The 14,685-nt window shown below is 40.2% G+C and overlaps 1 protein-coding gene across 1 annotated transcript in view; it reads left to right on the plus strand.

Moving 5' to 3' along the window:
- Window positions 1-3,433, plus strand: part of enox1 (ecto-NOX disulfide-thiol exchanger 1) — a 40,430-nt gene extending 36,997 nt beyond the window's left edge. Inside the window, exons 12-14 of the mRNA XM_063006684.1 lie at window positions 83-182; window positions 2,040-2,125; window positions 3,245-3,433. Coding sequence (XP_062862754.1) covers window positions 83-182; window positions 2,040-2,125; window positions 3,245-3,433 — 375 coding nt within the window. The remainder of the gene's footprint in view (window positions 1-82; window positions 183-2,039; window positions 2,126-3,244) is intronic.
- The last annotated feature ends 11,252 nt before the right edge of the window (window positions 3,434-14,685 follow it).

The following is a 14,685-nucleotide window of genomic DNA, read 5'->3' on the forward strand; positions in this document are numbered from 1 at the left end:
CAGCACGTATGTGGCTTTGGCTTATTGATTTCTTTTTAATGGTTCCATGCCATCATTAAGTGTGCATGTGTTCATGTTACAGGCAGTGAATGGAACTGCAGCACTCTATCACCTTCAAGAAAAGAGCAATGAGGGGATGATGCGAGGTCCTCTGAGATCAGAGAAAGAAGCTCTGTTACTTGGTAATGACAAGCAACTATATTGTTCTGCTTTGTAGGCTGGATCATTAAAAAATATAAACAACATTAGATATTCATAGAATACAAGATTATTCTAGAACACAGACTATTGCAGAAAGCACAATGCAGAAAATCATCTCAGATTACACAACATGTACCTGTATCTTTCATTGGGTTTCAATCCTGTCAGCCAGAAATAGAAATCTGAGTCTATAGTGGGCACAGGTTCCTCCAAAACCTCACAGCTAAAGATGGGAAATGTGGCCTCATCTAATGAATATTAATTTCCGTATTAATTAATTCCCAGCCAAAAGCCCTCTTCTTTGTCCATGTAATCAGCAATAAACTAATGATGCCAGTTCTAAGTTCTTTTTTTTGCATAGCAGCTGCTAAGTCTGTGGTAAATCTTTATTGACTGTGGACAGACACAGTTACGTATTTAGGATTTCACTCTGCTGTCTCTAGTAAGTTGAAACAGAAACAGCAGTTGACTATAAATGTGTGAGGTCTATTATAAAGAGAGAAGTAAAGAAAAATAGTGGGAGTTATTGCTAGGGGTTAAAGCTTCTATCTCTCTGTTATGTTTTTTTTCCCTGAGAGGTATTGAGCTGGGGTTTGATGGAGCTGTGTTTTTGTTGCTTCACTGATTTGACATAAATATATTAACACAAATCTTTTTTTTATACATACACATATACACTGATCAGCCATAACATTAAAACCACCTCCTTGTTTCTAAACTCACTGTCTATTTTATCAGCTCCACTTACCATATAGAAGCACTTTGTAGTTTTACAATTACTGACTGTAGTCCATCTGTTTCTCTACATACCCTGTTCTTCAATGGTCAGGACCCCCACAGGACCACCAGAGAGCAGGTATTATTTAGGTGGTGGATCCTTCTAAGCACTGCAGTGACACTGACATGGTGGTGGTGTGTTAGTGTGTGTTGTGCTGGTATGAGTGGATCAGACACAGCAGCGCTGCTGGAGTTTTTAAATACCGTGTCCACTCACTGTCCACTCTATTAGACACTCTCAAACCGATGGACTACTGTCAGTGATTGTAGAACAACAAAGTGCTTCTATATGGTAAGTGGAGCTGATAAAATGCACAGTGAGTGTAGAAACAAGAAGGTGGTTTTAATATTATGTGCATACTCAGATAAATCTTATGTCTGTAAATGCATTCTATTGCACTGCTAAGCAAAACATACTGCACATACAAAACACACAACCAGCAGAACAGAGACAGAGTAGAAAATACATTAGCACACTAGGGAATTCATTTTGGAGAGGGCATCTTTAATAATTTATCAATTTGGATCGGCTTTGCCTAAATGTTAGCATTGCAAATATTCCTTTCATATCATTAGCATCTATTTATACTGTGATGATTTTTTATTCATATGAGAGTAACAGACTGTAACAGCATGGAGGTGAGAGAGTTGCAGACCTTCAGCTAAATCTTTCAGCTCCTCTATACAGCGTCTTATTTCAAAACCTAGCCCACCCCCTCCACTCACGAGTGAGTGTCTGTGAAAGTAGGGCTTGTGAAGGGAATTGAATTAGGTTCCTCTGTAATTGGCAGTGTTCCGCCATATAAATCAAGGAAATAAATATTGGCCTGGGACCCTCCAGGCAATGCACTATATTCTCTGCCTCTGCTTCACTATGTTACTTCTAGACAACCTCTCCAAAGTAATCAACATAAATGGGGGAGGGATGGCTGGTGTTACTGCTTCTAGCAGGAGTTTTATGATTGTACAGGCTGCTTCCATTACCAGGCCTGTCATCTTTTTTGCAAATGTGGCAAAAGCGATATTAAGTCACAAGCCCTCTGTGCTCTGTTACTCCACAGGAGTTATTTCAACCTTCCTTCATGTCCACCCATTTGGGGCCAACATTGAGTATCTGTGGTCGTACATTCAGAGGCTTGATGCAAAGGTGAGTAAGGAAAACATTTATTTTGTTTTAAGGTTTTCTTGTGCAGGTTAAAACCTATACATTTGTGTATATATAATTTTGTTTTGATTTAATTTTATAAAAAGGTTAAAACCTTACTTCCACCGGGAGGGTATTGTGATCCTACAGCCAATCAATGTTTCCTTTACTAGGTGACCCACACTGCATTCAACCATTTTACTGTACCTGAAGTTTAATATTTTTGAATAGATACTTTCAGTCTGAACATCATAAAGGTCACAGAAAAATGCCTATTAGCGAAAAGTTGTCTATTGGCGGCAGCAGAATATTCCACTAGAGCACCAGCACTGAGATTCTGAACACCTCGGTTTGAATCTTGGCTCTGCCACCGGTCGGCTGGGCGCCATCTAGCGGGCACAATTGGCAGTGCCTGCAGCAGACACGTTTCTGCTAGGGTGGGATGACCGGACTATGTGGGTGGGCTCTTTAAACGCTGTGTAAGGACCCTGATTAGCAGGTAGAGAGGTGCCTGTGCAGAATGCATGGGTGAAAAAGGGTTCCACGAAGGGCTGTGCACGGGTCGGCGGAGGAGTGAGCAGCAATATACCCACCTCGACTGCAATCAGGGATCCACAGCAGCGGAAGACGAATTGACTATGCTAAATTGGGAAAAAATAGGAGGAAATGCATAAATAAAACAGAAAAAAAAAAAAACATGTATGTTGCATCATGAAGACGAGAATCAGATGATGGCAACCATGACTGTTGAGCAGCTAAAGTCTTGTATCAAGCAAAACTTGGCTGGCAAAACAATTACAATCTTCACTAACTTTTTTGAGTGTGTTGCAGGCATCAAATTTGTTTATATATTTGTTTACATTAAATACATAATTTGCTTTCAGTATGTAGATATGTTAAATGTTGTAGCATAGGGCAGTTGTAGCCCAGTGGTTAAGGTACTAGACTAGTAATCACAAAGTCGCTGGTTCAAACCCCACCACTGTCAGGTTGCCACTGTTGGGCCCTTGAGCAAGGCTCTTAACCCTCAATTGCTTAAACAATATACTGTCACAGTACTGGATAAAAGCGTCTGCTAATTGCTGAAAATGTAAATGTAAATACCTTATCCTTCCTTCTCAGATCTCAGCCAGTGAGCTGGAGCGGCTGATGTTGCGACTGCCCAACATGTTCAAGCAGGAGTTTAGTGGTGTGGGTGCCACTCTGGAGAAGCGCTGGAAGTTCTCTGGCTTCGAGGCCCTCAGCTCAATGCAATCAAAGCTGAAAGCTGACACTAAGGTTGCTGAATCTGCAAATACTATGCCTTTGTAATGAATTCAGCTACAACAGGACTGGCCGGAGCTTCACTGGAACAAGGTTATCCATGCTGTAGTTGTTTGCTCTGCCATACAGCTGATTTGGATTAGAGACTTTGATGATGGCAAAGAAACAGAGTCAGGAAACATGAAAATACTTGATTAACTGAAATGACATCTGGTTCTATTGTCACTTTTTTGACTTTCTAAAGGACCACTAGAGATGTATAGGAGCACAGAAATGTGGTATATCAAGACGTTACAGTGACATTGTAGCATTGTGGCTCTCAGCATCATCAGATCCAGTATCTGGGGACGTTTACTGTAATGAACATCTACTTTAGCTGAGCCTCAGTTTGCTGACATGATTACAGACCTGAGATCACCATCCGTAACCGTTACAGTGTTTATAATGTTAGTTTCTTATCCAGCTTGCCATTGTGAACCCTATGGAGTTGCATTATGACCCAAAGTGTGGATCTTTAATTATCATAAAAATAGACAAACACATTTGTGAATTATACTTTTAATGTTTTACATGTTCAAACACAGCCCAGCAGATACGAGGACCCCTAGATTTAAACATTGTTGGAACCTCCATTAACAGTAATGGCATTTCATGCAGCTGCAGACTCAAAGAAAACAAAACTAACAAAATTAAGGAAACAAATTGATCATTTAGTTTGTTCTTATTTTAACAGCCAAATTATTATTATTTATATTTTATTTTCTATTTTTCCAACCTTTTCCAACAATTTTCTCCCCTAATCTAGTCGTGTCCAGTTACCCTGATTGCATCCTCCACTGATTCAACCCTCCACTGCTGACTGAGGATGCTTCTCAACAGACACACGCCCCCTCCGACACGCGCTCAGTACAGACTGCATTTTTCACCTGCACGAGTCAAGTTCATATATACCAGGGGTATTCAACTAAAATTTAAAGAGGTCCAGTTAGAGAAAATTTCTTGAAGCAAAGGTCCGGAATGTTTAACTATATATATATACTGTATATACACGGGGAGAACATGCAAACTCCACACAGAGAGGACCCGGGCCGCCCCACCTTATCAAACCTTTCTCTTATCAAATTAAGAGAAAATAAAAATAAATTGTGCTCCCGTGGGAAGTAAGAACAGAAATGAGTCTCTCCATCACGGATTAAATGCTGTATTTTTGCTGTACACGTTTCTTTTTTGGAGAGCGCTATTTGTCTCCTGTCTCACTCGTCTTTTTCTCAACTTTCTCCTGCACAGTCGTCTGTATCTCTCCCTTCGTTTTTTCTACGTTCGCTATCTTTCTTTTTCTTTCCACCGTCTTTCCACATGTAACTCGCCTCTAACTCTCTCATCTGTCTGCACTGTAGAGTCGCAGTGTTTACCGGCTGGAATGCACAGACTTGATTGGCTGAGTGGTGTCACGTGATTGGTCTGTGCGTTTTCTCATCCGCTAAACCGCTACCGTAAAGACTACAAAAGCTGCGCCGGTTAAAATAGAAGCGCTCTGTCAGGTTTCAAATAATAACTTTCTGTTTTGGCTGTAGGTCCGGGTCCGTATGGGACAGCTTCTGGGTCCGGATCCGGACGGCGGTCCGCCTGTTAGTGACCTCTGATATATGTATACCGATCAGCACTGTGCACGGAGAGCCACACCCTGATCAGCATTATTCCTCAGCTTTGTGCAGGCGCCATCAATCAGCCAGCAGGGATCGTAATTGCACCAGTTATAAGGGCCCATGATCCGGCTTGCCCTTAACCCTGTGAACAACAGCCAATTGTTGTTCATGCAGCCGCCCAGCCCAGCGGGGTGGCAGAGCTGAGTTTTGATACGATGTATTTGAAAACCCAGCTCTGGTGTGCTAGTGTATTTTACCATTGCGCCACCTGATTCACTCATGGGTTTGCGGTCATAATTTTGCATAATTCATCTTCTATTAAGCTTTAAAGGATGAACAGCTAACTTTACATTCTCCTATTAAAAACTTGATACAATTTTAAATTCCTTGCTTTCTTAATGTTTGCAAGCTTTCCATACATGGTGCTGTCTTCACCATTCTTCACAGTTGAGATTGGATTTTTGAGTGCAAGGCCTTTATTCTATTATACACAAAATAAGAATTGCCATACTGTTAATAGGAAATGGACATGCAGCATTTTTGTCTTCTTGGAGTCCCTTTATTAACATCAGACTTTACATACTTATTCAGCCTTGACTGTGAATGACTACAAATATAAATGTTTGTCAGTAATTACAACTTGGGATAAAGACTGGACAACATTTTATGAATAACTAACACAGAAATTCAAGTAATTCCAAATAGTTCTCAAACATTTTCTTGCAATTGTAGTTAACATGCTGCAATCAATAGTGACCTCAGAGAAAATGTTGTGTTTGTTCATAAGTGACAGGAAATGTTGCTGTTTTAAGTTGTGCCGGCAATGTGCATTCTGTTTGTGACACAAAGCACCCTTGTTTTCTTCTCATGTAAATTATGCCTTTCTTAACCTCTATTAAAATGTTTTTTATTCAACGTCTAATGCTATTAACGTTCTTAGATACAAGCTGTGTATCCTTTACTTATTAATTTAGGCCTGATTTATTTTATATACTAATTATAGACTAATCAATACACATGCTAGATAGAACTGATGTGTTGCACAGGCTTCCTCATCACTCTGTGAAAGAATTGACAGAAAACATGAATGATTATATGGCATTTACCTTTCCATATTCACATAAGGGTGGCACAGTGGCTTGGTGGGTAGCACTGTTGCCTTACAGCAAGAAGGTCCTGGGTTTGATCCCCAGGTGGAGAAATCCAGGTCCTTTCTGTGTGGAGTTTGCATGCTCTACCAATGTCTGCAGTCCAAAGGCCATGCAGTCAGGTTAATTGGAGATACTAAAGTCCCCCTAGGCGTGTGTGTGTCTGTGTGTGTGCCCTGTGATGAACTGGTGACCTGTCCGGGGTGTTTCCCGCCGTTCGCCCAGTGAATTGTATCCACCTTAATAGGATAAAGCAGTGGTAAAACAGACAATGAATGAATGAATATTTCCACAAACCAGTTTCTTCTCAACATGGTTTATTCCATAATAAGGATTAAATCAGTGGTCCCCAACCACAGGGCCACAGACCGGTACCGGTCCGTGGGTCACTTATTCCCGGGACGCACTGAAAGAATAAATAATTAGTGTTTGCTGAAAACTGCTCTATTTCCAACATCCTATCTTTGTGAAGTGGGATTTTCTGCAGTAACGGCAACCAAAACAAAGTTCTGGAGTATACTGTACATAAGGAACACACTTCGGGTGTTATTGTCTCCTATCACCCCTAGGTGGGAGCGTCTCATTGCAGCATTTTATTATGCTCGCCATATAATTTTATTTTCAATTCTCCCTCCCCTGCTGAGCCGTGAAATTATATCATATATAAAACCAGTCCGTGGTGCAAAAAAGGTTGGGAACCACTGGATTAAATTACATTTAGAATGAACTTGTGAGGAAAGAACATGGTAATTGTTACAAGTGGGTGTCTAGCCTAACAAGTACTGCAAAGCTTATTTTATTGGCTAAGGAAATACCCTGAAATGGCTTACATCAGATTAAAAGTGACGAAAAAAAGAAGACATTGCTTCATTTCCTTACCAAAACGTGACAAGAACAAGCTGTTTCTATGTCTTTGTAAAGTTAATTAGGTAGACTGATATTATACTGAATCTTTAGGATAGAGTAACGATCAGATTTCTTTTATATCTCAGATGGGAAACTAGGTTAAGCACTAATGAGTGTAGGAACTAAAATGATGAAAGCACTTCTGGTCCACTTTTACAGCTAGTTGTTGGTTTGCTTATTTGTTTTGGTGTTTTCATTTCATGCAGATTAGCTTCAGATGAGAAGCCACTTCTGGAACATTGTCCTAAAAATGTCCCAATACAGCTTTGAATTTATTATTCACTCAGTTACTGCAAGCTGTCCGGACCATGTGGCAGCAAAACAGCTACAAACCAGAACGCCTCTTCTACCACGATTCAAAGATGGAATGAGATTTTGGTGTGCAACCCCCCATTACGGCATTGTTCATTACGGCCATCTGTTCAGAGAACACTGTCCCAGAAATGTCGTAAATTATACAGTAGGACTGAGGACTAAAGACAGAAATAACTGTTTTGTTTGACATGAAATTCACACATAAAACAGATTTTCCCCCCTTACTTTCTTCAGCATTGCATATTGTTTAGCAAGATACACAAGCAATGGAGAGTTTTGATGGGTTGACATGAATAACGGTTCTCCTGTACTCCCGAGCCAATGTGGTTATCACAGTAGCATCATGCTTCCTCATGCAATGCCATCTGAGGGTTCGGACCACTCCACCTGGGAATCGAACCCCGGACCTTCTAGCTGTGAGGCGACAGTGCTACCCACCAAGCCACCGGTGATAAGGTAGATGGTGAATCAAAGAAATTAATTAAAGGAATCAGTTCTTTTTGAGCTGATTGACAATTCTCTTTCAAAGTTTGGCACAAAGTGGTGAGCCACAATCCACCAAGACTAAGGCTGTGTCCGAAATTGCATATTTCCTTACCAAACAGTACGCGAAAGCAGTATGTGAGAGCGGTTAGTATGTCCGAATACGTAGTATACATTAAACAGTAAGCGGAAAGTCCCCGGATGACCTACTTCCTGGGCAGCCATTTTTCAGTATGCAAAACAATGCACACTTACGGTCCGATAATCTATCCCATAATTCAACTGGAGCTGCAAAGGCGTTCGTAGCGAAGAAGAAAGATGGCGGAAAGAGGAGAGTAAGACAAACATTAAAAATCTTATGATTAAGTACAAGCCTGAATAACATTACGTGTAGCTTTGTGGAGAATGACTAAATTAATTTTGTCCGATTTTAAAATGGTTATAACTGTGGTGATGAGACGTCATGCATCACGTGACATTGGTACGATGGTGGACGTAGTACGTACGAGATTGCTTCCATACTGCACACTTGCGTACTGAAAGAGCTTAATGCTTTACTGGCCGAGCAGTGCACACTGCCTCAAATTTAGTATGTACTGTTTAAGTATGCGATTTCGAACGCAGCCTAAACTTTTGGTGGATGATGCTTTTTTTTTTTTTTACCAAATCACGATTCTGCCTATTGTGCAATGTTTCAAAATAGTGTAATATTCTATAAACGTTCACCTTCTTTTTGCCCTTTGCCTGTCTGTTGGAGGCATTCAATAAAAAATGTGTTTATATTTACAATATATGAATTAGTCATTCATTTTAAGTTATTTTTTTGAACTTTTGATAGGAAAGGATCTTAAGATAAAGGTTCAACAAAATTAACAAACTGGTTTTATTTCATTTCACAAAAGATCTTCTGGAATTATTGTTAAGAAACACAGTAGAGACCAAATTAGGTACCTTTCTGTAATTAACCATAAATCCATTTTAAACATTTAGAATTAATCTGTAGCTTTTTTATCTAAAAATGTTTAACATTCCATCTTGTGCAGTCTGAGTAATATGTTTAATTCACAATGAATTGTACAAATCATTTTTTTAAACATCTCTTGCATCTAAAAAATGGTGCATGTAATTTGTTGGCAGCATTGTATACAGAAATATAGCATGCCTCAGCTTTTCTATCTGGCTGAGAAATAAAAATAGCATTTCTTGGCACAAAATTCTGAATTGCCAGAGTAGCACTTATACATGCAGCTTCTTGCTTCCTTCCTTTTTGACACATTAGCTTCATTTTAACTTTAAAAATAGAAAATAAAATGACACACAGTAGTTGTTTTATTCATGCAGTACACCTTTATGCATTATGCACAAACATATTTTCACTGTTTATTTGGTGCTTCATGTATGCATACAGGGTGTTAATGTGCTGCACATCCATGAACTGACAGATAATGATGCTCCTAACACAGCACACTGTTTACAAAGCTCTCACTGAGCCCAATTTCTATTTTCTTTTAGCCAGACCTCATTCCACTGTCCCATAATATCCCAGCTGTGCCTTGCAGTCACTGTTGAGCCCTTGAGCATGGCCACAAAACCTAACCCTATTAATAATTTTCTTTTTGACTTGCATTCAACTGAAAACAATATAAAAACAACTATTTAATGTTTCAACTTATATGGGCAGTGGTAGCTCAGCTGTTAAGATACAAGACTAGTAATTGGAAGATCGCTGATTTAAGCCCCACATCTGCCAGGTTGCCATTGTTGGGCCCTTGAGCAAGGCCCTTAACCCTCAATTGCTTGCAGTGTATACGGTCACAAATGTAAGTTGCTTTGGATAAAATTGTCTGCTAAATGTTGAAATAAACTTTATTGGACCCCCACAGGACCACCACAGAGTAGGTATTATTTAGGTGGTGGATCATTCCCAGCACTGACATGGTGGTGGTGTTAGTGTGTGTTGTGCTGGTATGAGTGGATCAGACACAGCAGCTGATGGAGTTTTTAAACTCTGTGTCCACTCACTGTCCACTCTATTAGACACTCCTACCTAGTTGGTCCACCTTGTAGATGTAAAGTCAGAGACGATCGCTCATCTATTGCTGCTGTTTGAGTTGGTCATCTTCTAGACCTTCATCAGTGGTCACAGGACGCTGCTCACAGGGCACTGTTGGCTGGATATTTTTGATTGGTGGACTATTCTCAGTCCAGCAGTGAGAGTGAGGTGTTTAAAAACTCCATCAGCGCTGCTGTGTCTTATCCACTCATATCAGCACAACACACACTAACACACCACCACCATGTCAGTGTCACTGCAGTGCTGAGAATGATTCACCACCCAAGTAATACCTACTCTGTAGTGGTCCTGTGGGGGTCCTGACCACTGAATAACAGGGTGAAAGCAGGCTAAAAAAGTATGTAGAGAAACAGATGGACTACATTCAGTAATTGTATAACTACAAAGTGCTTCTATATGGTAAGTAGAGCTGATAAAATGGACAGTGAGTGTAGAAACAAGGAGGTGGTCATAATGTTATGCCTCATTGGTGTATTTTCATTTCACATTTTATAACTACAATATGCTTGTTTGCATTCAAAGAATGCAAAAATATTAGTGAAAAGCATTTAGACACTGTAGTTTAATACTTTTCTTGCAACTGTATAACAATATTAATGTAGTAGTACATGGGTTTTGGATATTGTCATTGTGGAGAGAAAAAATTTCACTAAACATGTTTCCCACAGAGGAATACATTTTAAATGTATTCTGCTGCATAGCCTTTGCTTGAAGATTTGTAGAAACACATTTCTGCTCTTAAAATAGGATTTTTTGGTCCTTTCGAGTGGGCCAACTGGGAGCTGAGTGTTTAAATGAGTTGTTCTTAGGTCGTCTATAAATAAAACTGGGTAGGAGTGGGAATCCAAGCCGCATGAGCTGTGTAGATCTCTCCTAATGAAGCAACGGTAGCTAGTTAATTAGCTTCGGCTTCTGTGCTTTGTTTATGCCAAAAAGAAAAGAAAAAACAATGTTGAGGTAATTTATATCCTTCCCAATGCTGTGCAATTATTTGGATGATATGCTGTTGAACTGGGTTTGAAAGTCAAATCAATCAAGATACAGGTGAGGTTGTCCTGCAGTTCACTGCAGTGATATTAGAATCAAATGTTTGCACTGTTGCTGTAGTAGGAAATGAAGTACATCACAGCCACGTCCTAATCTTTATATATAAATCACAGTTCAAGCATGACTCCTTTGTTAAAATCTTAACAGGCTCCATGCCGAGAGTTGCAAATATACACAACTGTGCACGGTCCTCCAGCTAAGCTACACTATTGTTAGAGCACTTAGTTTTCCATGTGTTTTGTGATTACAGATTTTTTCTTACAAACTCATCTAATGAAAAAAAATACTGCAGAAAATGTAGAAATGTCAGAAATGACATATTACCTCATTGTGTTACTGAACCTTACATTAAGGTTACACTGTTGGTCATCTATGAGGTGCTATCTGCCAGTAAAACAGTGATAGCATGTCTTCAACTCATCTCCTTATTTTAATACCCTATACCTAGTTTTTTTCTTTTTGGGGCACAAACAAAAACCATCTATATGTCAACTTTTGAATTCAGTATTACTACCTGTGCATGTGTCAAGCCATTGTATTTTACTTACAAAGGTAAGCCAGTTTAGGATTGTGGTCTTGGATTACACATTTCAGTAAAAGTACATTGAAACTTAAATAAGTTGTGTTTTATCATCTTTAGATTCCTACAAGCATTTTTTGGGCCAAATTAGAAAAAGTCTCAGAAGTTTTGAGATTTAGAAATGATACCTCTAAAATCTATCATCACATCTATAACAAACAAAAGCTTTCAGAGAAATCCATTTTTATGGATTTGCTGTTTTGTTAAATAACTCTCGATTTGCTGTTTTGTTAAAGCACTATATTATGATTATTACCGCCTTTATTTTACCACCTGAATTTAATTCATACTTATAGAAATACATTAACTTTAAAGAAAAAATTTAGATTTGAATATATACAGGGATTGGACAAAATAACTGAAACACCTGTCATTTTAGTGGTTGGTTTCATGGCTAAATTGGACCAGTCTGGTGGCCAATCTTCATTAATTGCACATTGCACCAGTAAGAGCAGAGTGTGAAGGTTCAATTAGCAGGGTAAGAGCACAGTTTTGCTCAAAATATTGCAATGCACACAACATTATGGGTGACATACCAGAGTTCAAAAGAGGACAAATTGTTGGTGCACGTCTTGCTGGCGCATCTGTGACCAAGACAGCAAGTCTTTGTGATGTATCAAGAGCCACGGTATCCAGGGTAATGTCAGCATACCACCAAGAAGGACAAACCACATCCAACAGGATTAACTGTGGACGCAAGATGAAGCTGTCTGAAAGGGATGTTCGGGTGCTAACCCGGATTGTATCCAAAAAACATAAAACCACGGCTGCCCAAATCACGGCAGAATTAAATGTGCACCTCAACACTCCTGTTTCCACCAGAACTGTCCGTCGGGAGCTCCACAGGGTCGATATACACGGCCGGGCTGCTATAGCCAAACCTTTGGTCACTCGTGCCAATGCCAAACGTCGGTTTCAATGGTGCAAGGAGCGCAAATCTTGGGCTGTGGACAATGTGAAACATGTATTGTTCTCTGATGAGTCCACCTTTACTGTTTTCCCCACATCCGGGAGAGTTACGGTGTGGAGAAGCCCCAAAGAAGCGTACCACCCAGACTGTTGCATGCCCAGAGTGAAGCATGGGGGTGGATCAGTGATGGTTTGGGCTGCCATATCATGGCATTCCCTTGGCCCAATACTTGTGCTAGATGGGCGCGTCACTGCCAAGGACTACCGAACCATTCTGGAGGACCATGTGCATCCAATGGCGGTGCCGTGTATCAGGATGACAATGCACCAATACACACAGCAAGACTGGTGAAAGATTGGTTTGATGAACATGAAAGTGAAGTTGAACATCTCCCATGGCCTGCACAGTCACCAGATCTAAATATTATTGAGCCACTTTGGGGTGTTTTGGAGAAGCGAGTCAGGAAACGTTTTCCTCCACCAGCATCACGTAGTGACCTGGCCACTATCCTGCAAGAAGAATGGCTTAAAATCCCTCTGACCACTGTGCAGGACTTGTATATGTCATTTCCAAGACGAACTGACGCTGTATTGGCCGCAAAAGGAGGCCCTACACCATACTAATAAATTATTGTGGTCTAAAACCAGGTGTTTCAGTTATTTTGTCCAACCCCTGTACATTTTTGATGACTTACGAATTTAATTGGTTCCAAAGGGCTGTTCTTAATTCAAAATGTTCGTTAGTTAAACCTATATTTCCCATAAGAAATCATGTAAATAGAATTAACCCATGCCAGACCTTTCTTACCTAACCTTTCTAATGTCTTAAATGGTCTTTTTTGTTATAAATACAAATGTATTTTCCCTTAAATCTTAAATAATAGAATAGACAGTCCTGTAATAAACGATAATAAACAACAATACACAGTAGTACTGTACTGTACATAAAAACACACATCACATTTCAGTACAGTACGTGTGCTGTACCATACACCATAATAAATTTCGTCCTTTTTTCATAAAATGTATCTACCAGAAACAACAATAACTCTCATATGTCTCTATTATTTCTTTCTTTATTTTAATAGTGTTGTATTTTGTAGGCGCAAATGCACGAAAAAATTTTTTTTACTCAGCGACTTCCTTTTTCTCTCACTCAGTCCCCTCTGTCTGATGCACAGTGACACCTACTGGCAGGAGTAATTATACAACACAACAACGCTTTCTCTGCAGCGTCTTTTTGGCCATTTTAATATAAAATTTTTACGAAATATAAAGAAAACACCGAAAAAAAAACACCGCTGTCCGAATGTTCGCTCACTGTGTATATATACAGGGGTTGGACAAAATAACTGAAACACCTGGTTTTAGACCACAATAATTTATTAGTATGGTGTAGGGCCTCCTTTTGCGGCCAATACAGCGTCAATTCGTCTTGGAAATGACATATACAAGTCCTGCACAGTGGTCAGAGGGATTTTAAGCCATTCTTCTTGCAGGATAGTGGCCAGGTCACTACGTGATGCTGGTGGAGGAAAACGTTTCCTGACTCGCTTCTCCAAAACACCCCAAAGTGGCTCAATAATATTTAGATCTGGTGACTGTGCAGGCCATGGGAGATGTTCAACTTCACTTTCATGTTCATCAAACCAATCTTTCACCAGTCTTGCTGTGTGTATTGGTGCATTGTCATCCTGATACACGGCACCGCCATTGGATGCACATGGTCCTCCAGAATGGTTCGGTAGTCCTTGGCAGTGACGCGCCCATCTAGCACAAGTATTGGGCCAAGGGAATGCCATGATATGGCAGCCCAAACCATCACTGATCCACCCCCATGCTTCACTCTGGGCATGCAACAGTCTGGGTGGTACGCTTCTTTGGGGCTTCTCCACACCATAACTCTCCCGGATGTGGGGAAAACAGTAAAGGTGGACTCATCAGAGAACAATACATGTTTCACATTGTCCACAGCCCAAGATTTGCGCTCCTTGCACCATTAAAACCGACGTTTGGCATTGGCACGAGTGACCAAAGGTTTGGCTATAGCAGCCCGGCCGTGTATATCGACCCTGTGGAGCTCCCGACGGACAGTTTTGGTGGAAACAGGAGAGTTGAGGTGCACATTTAATTCTGCCGTGATTTGGGCAGCCGTGGTTTTATGTTTTTTGGATACAATCCGGGTTAGCACC

This window comes from Trichomycterus rosablanca, chromosome 12, assembly GCF_030014385.1.
Source record: "Trichomycterus rosablanca isolate fTriRos1 chromosome 12, fTriRos1.hap1, whole genome shotgun sequence".
Lineage (NCBI taxonomy): Eukaryota > Metazoa > Chordata > Actinopteri > Siluriformes > Trichomycteridae > Trichomycterus > Trichomycterus rosablanca.